Consider the following 8861-nt stretch of genomic DNA (forward strand, 5'->3'; position numbering starts at 1 on the left):
TCCAATTTGTATTCAGGTTCAATTTAAGGGAAATATAGTTGATGACCCACCCAGAGTAAAATGGAACTGAAGCGTGAAATGCCTTCTAAACCAGTGGTAAATTTAATTCTAATAAAAATAAAGTTTCATTCATCAACTGATAAATTTTCATGCGTTATCCATAAGCTATAGAATACTTAAAATGGCAATTACAGCACGTTAACAGATCAAGTCCTTTCACCATGCCAAATGCCCAACATGAAGTCCTCAATCACCACATAGAGTACATTTGCAACTCTGTGAAAGCTAAAACACAAGGCACAGGCTACCTTACAGCCACAAAAGCAAACAAATTGGTTACTGGTTGCTCCCTGCACTTTCCTCAGGCTTTGCACAAAAGTGTTTTCACAGAAGGTGAACTTTTGCAGAGATGCTGCTCACCATCACTCCCTATTGAAGCCTACAACAGTAGGCAGCCAGTGCTGCAGAATGATGCCCCATAACGCTGACGTAGAGCACCTGCAGCTTGCCCATTCAAACTGAGATTAAACCAAACCCTCCCTTTGCCCCACGGATAGTCATTGTCTTGAATAGTAGCTATGAAATAAGATAATGCACTGATTCCAGAAGGAAAGGAAAATGTCCAGGGATGATTCAATAGAATCTGCTCCATTGGTAAGAGTTCAGTTTAACAGCACCAGTGCTCCTGGTAAAAATCCAGTTTAATAGCAGCATTTGTCAAGGAACAAGTTTTTGTGTAAAATATTTCTAACCAATGGACTGATGAATTATCAGCTCCATTTAAAAGATATTTCAAAATTATAAAATTATTCATTTTAATAACAATTAGGAATTCACAATTTTCGTGTATATATATGTGGTTATAATGTGATATGATTTCCTAGTGGAAGTGTTAAATTAACTTGCATAATTATTGACAGTTTTTGGCAGTGGGATCGGTTATTAACCTACGTTTGTACTATACTGATAACAGCCCTGAAGTCCAGACTGCTGCTTCCCTGATCTGCTATATCGACTTAAAAATTACCTTAAGTTGCAATCACACAGGCAGTGCAACACGTTTATATCATATTTCCAGCAAAAACAAGGCACAAAATCATTACAAGAACCACATTTCTGTGGGTCTGCTTTACCAAGGTCAGCGGCTTAACCCTCCCTGCTAGAACAGCTTGTGCCAATTAAGAGTTTAGTTCTGACTTGTCGAGATGAGGAACAACTTCTGCCACAGGCAGGGGAACCTACAATTACTTGTAAATCAGCAGCCTCTGACTCATCAGTAAGTTCACTCAAGATTTATTATCTTCTTAATCAGTGAAATGGTAGGCATCTACAAATGGACTGCCATCCACACAGGGAATTAATGTCTCCAGCTTAGCCAACCCCTTTTGCTTACCCAAAAAAAAAAAAAAAAAAATCAAGCTGCAGGAGTATGCATCTCAGGGTAGAAAGGACTGTTCTACTGCAGAATCAGTTTAATATCTGATGCTTCTTTCTTCAAAATTAGACAATGCTTTTAATCTATAGATAACAGAACTCCTATTGATTCCTGCACTGCAAAATCTGGCCTGAGGCTTTTACTTTTAAATACTTCAAAATGTATGAACGAGTGCATTTTCAAGAGAGTGGATTTTTCCATAATATGGATTTATTACTGCATGAAAAATTCAAAACAAATCTGCAAGGTCCCAGAGCAGGGGAAAGATTCATCACTTGCCTAAATAAAAATCAGACTTGACAAAACATTTCAGAATTTATTGTGGTGAAAAATTCTGAATTGGGACAGTAATAGAAGCTGTGATTGACAGCCTGATCTAACCAGTGTCTTACAAAGATAGACAGAGAGTTTACAAGAGCACAATATGAGATATTAGGTGCATGAGTGATAGCAGAATCCTATCATGAAAGCATTAGCATGAACCTTTCCAGTCTTACTGCTTTCTAGTCACTAATCCAGCTCTTCAGACTTCATGTAACATCCCACATGTCCAAACAATTTCAACCTTTGTATTTGACTGCTGCTTAAGGAACATCCTCACCCTAAATAATTTTCTGGTTTTAACCAGGAGGTGACAACTTGTAATTTTTATTCCTACATCAGAAGTAACTGTGCTAAATGCCAAAAATATCAGGATTTTGAAGTCTTCATGTCTTCAGTGATAAAATCACAGGTGCCTGAAGTTTGAAGCAAGAAACCTAAACACTGCATTTCTGATTTAGGTGGGTGAATTCTGCCTTAATCCCATTGTGAATGCATAATGATTTGGTTGATTGTGATAACAGAGAAGGTAGTGTCTGTGATGTGAAAACAACACGACGGGGACCTGGATTAGACTCTGATGTGCCATCATCCATGACTGCAGTCTGCGGGTCTGGATTTCTGTTTAGATTTGAAAGCCTCAAAATCCTACCTTGAGTTCTTAGAGCCACAATCCTCCAGTAAAATGAAAGGGTAGCTGGGAGAAGGCAAGAACTGAATTTTGGTTTTGCTCTGTAAATTATAAACAATGACCTCACACAAGACTCTAATTCACAGTATGACAGCTGTGTTACCAAAACTGAAAGGGCTTCCCTGTTTCAGCATTCTGCCTGCATTTAAATAATGACTGTCTAGACCAGACTTGTGGTAAAACAATATTCCCTCACAGTAGCTGTCATTACCATAAATGTCTTGACCTAAGAGTTGATGTGCCCTCTCCTCTTTGGTGCTACTGTAGTTCTCTTCCATCACTGCTCAGTTTTGGTAGCTGCTATGTTGTATGAAATATGGACTAAAACCTCTTCTCCACATTGTAAAAAAAACCCCTCCCATCTGATGGCAAACAAATCCTTTGAGCATCAGCACTTGGGATAAATTAATCCAATACTTGTGCCCAAATACCTCAAAACTACTCATAACCAGTCCTTCTGGCAGAAGAGCTATAGATATGGGCTGGTCTCACCAGCCTTAGGGTCAGAATTGCATTTGTGGCAGCTTTTTGGAACGGTGCAAAGCACTCCTCAGTCAAAAGGTATACTGAAATGGAAATTTAAAGCCAGAACACCCTGACAGATTGTAGGGGCTACACCAGACTGCCTGCGGCAAATTTTCTGGCACCTCATGTGATGGTCTCCAGGAGGATTTCAATTCACTTTTGCAATCACAACCTCCCCTCAGCTCCTGGAGGACAATCACAGACCTCTGCCAAGGACAAAGGTCCTTTTGGCACTGTGTAGGCAACATACCAACATCTCTACCCATGTAGTACAGGAAGCATGTGGTGAGCATTGGGACCATGCTCAGCTCTCCTGCTTGAATGGTCAGGTGGAGACAGTGCTCAGCATAAGGCTCAAGCTCATTCTCTGGATCCACATTGGGTTGTCCTGTCCATTCTGCCACTGGGATTTAGGTTGTAGAAAAGCCTAAGGAAAAAAACATCTCATTCTTTTATGTCCCAGAGCCATACCATTTTTATTTCTATAACAAGTTCCTGCTGTGAAAGGCTATGTAGTTAACAGTCAGCAAGCTAGATCTGTGAACTTTAATTGCTTTACAACCTACTCCAAGTTTAAGAAGTTCCAGACTGTTCCTATACTTCATATTCCTGCCTATATACACAGATTGTGCCTATCTGCCCTAAAAGATCAGATCGTCCTTAGCTTTCCTGCTTGCACATAAGGGACCCTGCACACTTTCTGAAATTAAGCTATACATCTGTGCTCATATAGTTGCCAAAGAGTTGCACCCTTCCTGCAGTTGGTCATTTTTATTTTGGCATTTTCACCAGTCCAAATAATTAGTTAATGAGATGCACTATCTCCAAAGATAAAGGAAACAATTTCACCTTGAAAAATGAAATCATGCACTTAGAGCCTGGAGATTAGAGTCCTCTGCAGTGATGTCATTCACTTTGGCTTTGCACTGACTTGATTGTTCTTTATCTCAACTGATAGCTCAGGGCAAACTTTGGCTGAGGTCAGGAGCTGTTAAGACCTCACTGTGTACAAGCATCCAACGAGTCAGAGGTCGGTTCTCATATCCAGACTCATCTGTACTAGTACAGGTTGTAATGATCGCAGCTAAAAACTTTTATTTACGTTTCCTCCTCTAAATTTTCACTGAAGCAATGTTCCACTAGACACTTCCATCATCTAGAGAAGATACGACAGTAGCACGGACTCCTCACCCAATGTGGGAGATGGGTAGAGCAGAGACAGCAAATGTTGCTAACCAGTAAGCGAGGAGTTCATGCTGAACATCCTTTCTCTTCCTTGTACCGTTTTGAAGAAGTCACTTCTGAAATGGTCTTTCCTCAAACCTTACACTGGTTAAAACTGATACTGACTGCAGTGTGTCTAGCTTTAACACTCCCCTGTTTTGAAAGCCTAGCTTCTACTTCCAAATGAAGTCCTTTCTTCTTTGCAAAGCCCCTGGAGAAAGCTCCGTGCTCACAAAGTATTTAAGGGTGGAAAATGGCAGTAATTTAGATTTTGAAGGGTCAACATCATTGGAACTAGCTTAATTTCATGGGTTTGTGAAACTGGGTTAGAAATGCTGCCTAAACAAGTACTCCATCCACCTTGCCTTAGTCCTGGCTGAAATCCAGCAGGAGGAAAACAGAGAGGGGTAAAAAAGACACAGGTAATTAAAGGCCAGATTCTGAGCATCTCTATCTCCTTCAATTTCATTGAAAGTGCCTCATTTCCTTACTGTCAGCATCTAAGCTTAGCTGGCCTTAGGCCCCTCAGCCTCATGAGCTTTCCCTTCACTTCATCAACATGCAGTTTTCTAGGCATGGGTTAAAAAGCAGGCTGCTGCTTGCACAAGGAGAGTTACTGAGGAAACATCAATGTGCCAGACCATCTGGAGGAACCACAACCATGTCTCCTGACAGACCCACCATCCTAGTCACTTCTAACACGGTCTGGAGCCCCTCTCCTTGGAGGTCCTCAGTAAGGTATACATCTGTACCAAACAAAACAGCAGTATCTCAGTGGGATGCCAACAAACTGCATCTGGAATGAAGCTCATGAAACTCAAAACTGAAATGCTCCATGTGTCCCACTTTACAGAAAGAGACAAGGCTGAAATGGCAATATTGAGAGAACCAGCATCCATGACCAGCGATCCTAGCCCTCATTTAGGCACCATAAAGTGGACGGATCCACTGAGGCAGAGCAGGAGTCCTCCTTACTGAGGAGGCCCATGGCTCTGCTCCTACGGGAGAATGTCCCATGACAGCTGCAGAGCTTACGCAGCGAAGGCAGGAACAGGGCTTGGAAGGGACATGGGAAACACCAGTGGTCTGTATGAAGAAGTTAGAAAGGTCGGAAAAGGAGGTCTGCAGTCATGCCCAAAGGAGGACAAAACCAGTTTGTGTTTTCTTCCAGTCTGTCATGGTCTAACTCCAGCCAGCAAAATATGTTAACTCTTTCCTGACTAAAAGCAGCACACAGTCAATAATTTTGTTAGCCATATTTGGAAATATATGGACCAAATGATCTAATTTCATTTCTCATATTCATCTAGCTGAGTGAATGATATACCTCCTCAGAGTGCACTGAAACACACCCCACACCGTCCTGTTGTAAAGACGTGACTATAATAGTGAGATGCCTCCTAAAGCCTGGAAACTTGGTGTTTCTACCACCGCTCATGTATTTTGACTGACTGCTAAGTTGTGCGTAGTTCTACTAATTTTCTGTGGAGGGAATTAGCTTATTGTCCCTCAGAGTAAACAGAACATTTACCAGTTATTATACATGAATTATGGAATTCACAACATTGAACAGATTTTGTATGAATCTATCTGTAGGAAGCAGAGCTAAAGATCTGTCACTGCATCAAACTGTCAATATTGAAATGCCTAAAAAGACACTAAATGCACTGTAATTGTTCCTGGAAGTCCTCACTTGTCCCCAAGCACAATACAGACCTTTCAGGGAGCGACTCAGTTGTTCAGAAACAGTTACCCAGTGCCACCTCATACATCCAAGCAGGTTTTGCAAAACATCCAGGTGGGGCTGATACAGAAAACACTAACAGGGTCCCCTGCTTTTCCACAGCAGCAGCTGGAGACCAGATAGGACACGTCAAAAAGCACTAGATGACTTCATTTAACAGATAACGGAGCTGTTGGTGTTTGTAAGAACTGGATTGACAGGAATTTTGTATCTATTTGCTTTAATTATCAGGTCCAAACCACAGCAGCTGTTTCAGAAGGATGTAGAGATCATATAAACCTCAAACAATGTTTGGTTTAACTGCAAAAAAGAGCATTTAAGGACAGTGCCTAGCAGGCTGCAGTCTTCTGTGGCTCACAAAGCTCTGAGAGCAGTGCCAGTGTCTTTACGAAGCTCCTCATGACACACACACTATACCTTGTAAAGGTAAAACTCACAGCTCCTGGGATGCTGCTTTTTGGAAAGGTCTTTCCAGTACTTGACTTTAACCACTTAAAAAGTGCAAAGTGCAAGCCTAGCATCAACGTCTCAATAATAGCTTGTCTTGTCCATTTACTGCCCTCTCCTATGAATGCTGTTCAAAAGTGGTGTCCATAACATCAATATTTAACCACGAGGCTTGCTCATTCTCACAAGGATGGGGTTTGCTGTACACGTGGGTGAAATCACAGTGCCTAGACAGCTGATAATAATGAAAGCATCTTTCAAGATGAGGCACTTGATTGCTGCTCTAAAGCTTACTGGTGAAAGGAATGTGTAATCTATTTTTTTATTGCATTTCAAATGAAATAGCTTGTTTAAATATTAGTCATCTGGATTTATATAGCTCATTTTTAGAACTGGGTTAGCACCTGGCAATCCAGCCTGAGTAAGCATCAGGCTATCCCAGTTGCAGGCCCATTTGATTTCTCTTTCCTCTTTCTGCAGTGCGTGACAGACTTTTTTTCTGGTATGATTTCCTTCCCATTTCACAGGAGACAAATCCACGCACTCAAACCAGCTGCCTGATGGCAGCCCGGGAGGGGAAGCAGCCTGGCAGCGGTGTCCTCCTCCTGGCACCGCTGAGCAGCAGGGCTGGTCCCTGTGCCAACACTGCTCTGCCACGTCTCCTCTGGGTAAGAGCAGCTCCCTCAGTGCAACGGCTTACCTCAGGGACAAGAAAACAGGGTGGAAAAGTACTTCCTTTTCTGACTGTGAGACAAAGATCAAGGGAATTTTCAATATTACTGTCCATGACGTTTCCCTTAACACTGAAAGAGATTTTTTCTGCTATTAAAAACCTTCATCTCTGCTATCCAAGTTGTCTTTGTACTTCCTATCCCAAGTGCTTTACTCACATTTTTTTCTGTCTTTCCCTTAAATTTCTGCAGTGTGGCACAAATACAAAGCATGCTCCTAGCAGAAACCACGCTGCAAAATTCTGCCTGCTCTTTGCCCAGTTAAAAGCTGTGCAGAAGCCTTCTTTGTGCACATCTGGGGATGGCGCTGATAAAGACAAACAGCAAATGATGCTACCTAATGATTTCTTCTTCCCTGGGGGAAGCAATGAGAAGGATAATAGATATACTTTGCAACACTGTTCCCAGGGGAGTTTATCTAAGCAAGGAGAGGAATTAATAGGAAGCCTTTTAGGGAGATACAAATTTGCAAAAACATAGAAGCCTTAAGGAGATTTGATGGAATACCAAACACCTGGGACCTAAGAGTATTGGCACAGGGTTCAGCCCATGTCCCTGCACCCAGCCAGCCCAGGTAGCACTGGTGAGGTCTGTCCCACTGCGGAAGGACTGCCACCAGCACAGCTATTGCTCTCCAGAAAGGATCTACGAGTCAGGGATCACAGGAATATCGATATGGAAGGAAGCTGGCAGAGCTGGTCAGCAGGAAAAAAGTGCTGGACACGGGGATACACAGCTGGAAATTAAGAGGAACTCGGATGGGCTGGCCTGGGAGCACTGATTTGTATGAAGAGAAATAGACGAAGCTTAGACAGCATGTGCATTAGTGGGAAAACGGACTCCTGATGTGCCTCTGACTTTTGTTACAGTCGTAAGCAACTGAAAACCAGCCAACCTGACTCAGTGCTATGGTGAAGCAGTAGAGCTCTGGTGTCTTGAAGACAGCCAAACCTGCAGGATGGTCTAGGCAGAATTTTTGCCTGCTTATAAATGAATTTGTCTTGGAGCACCCAGACCTCCAAGGTGTGTGAAACAGGAGGTCACGTAACTCAAGGGGAAGCATAGCACTATGTCCCTGTAGGAAAGCCTCTCCCAGGGCTAAAGCATTAGGGAACCGTTTAAAGCTAGGGAATCATACATAATACAATGAAAGAAGGGAATTTCTCTGGCTTTCCTCCAAAAGCCAAGCATTATTCATTGATCAGAAAACAGATCTCCATCTCTACCGAGAACATATTTTCCTCCATTTGCTAAGTGGGAATTGACAAATGAGCTAGCTGTGCCCTCTCCCACATCCTTTCTCCTTAGTCTGTCCAGGCTCCCACGTTGCTTTCCCCTCCCTCAGCACACCACAACCGTACCAGCGGCTACTTACTTGGCACCGCCAGCAACCTCGGGGGTGGTGGAGGTGGAGGCGGCGGTGGTAACGGTGGAGGTGGCCTGCACTGGCAAATTTGCTGGCAGCTCTCTGTGACTTTCTCTGCTACAGGCTTGGAGCATGACTTCTGGGGCTCACCCCGAGTGATCTGTCAAGAAACAAGTCATTGCATGAGCAGCAGAAAGAGTGAAAACTGGTTTTCCATTAATGTGTTTCTTGGACTTGAGTACCCGGGCGGCATCTCAGACCTGTAGTGAGAACTGAGATCATGTTCCTCGCTAAGGCCACTACAAGGAGTTCTCTTCCCTATGTAGTTCCCATTTTTTAATTTTTTATTGTTTTACTTAATACCTTCAAGACCTCTT

General features: G+C 42.7%; 1 protein-coding gene across 1 annotated transcript in view; it reads right to left on the reverse strand.

Annotated features, from left to right (window-relative positions):
* PRIMA1 (proline rich membrane anchor 1) overlaps positions 1–8644 on the reverse strand; it is a gene marked incomplete at its 5' end in the record, with an annotated part of 44388 nt that extends 35744 nt beyond the window's left edge. Inside the window, one exon of the mRNA XM_010155226.1 lies at positions 8494–8644. Within this exon, the coding sequence (XP_010153528.1) occupies positions 8494–8644 (151 nt within the window). The remainder of the gene's footprint in view (positions 1–8493) is intronic.
* Positions 8645–8861: the final 217 nt, after the last annotated feature.

Source organism: Eurypyga helias, unplaced genomic scaffold, assembly GCF_000690775.1.
Source record: "Eurypyga helias isolate BGI_N326 unplaced genomic scaffold, ASM69077v1 scaffold8927, whole genome shotgun sequence".
NCBI classification, from domain to species: domain Eukaryota; kingdom Metazoa; phylum Chordata; class Aves; order Eurypygiformes; family Eurypygidae; genus Eurypyga; species Eurypyga helias.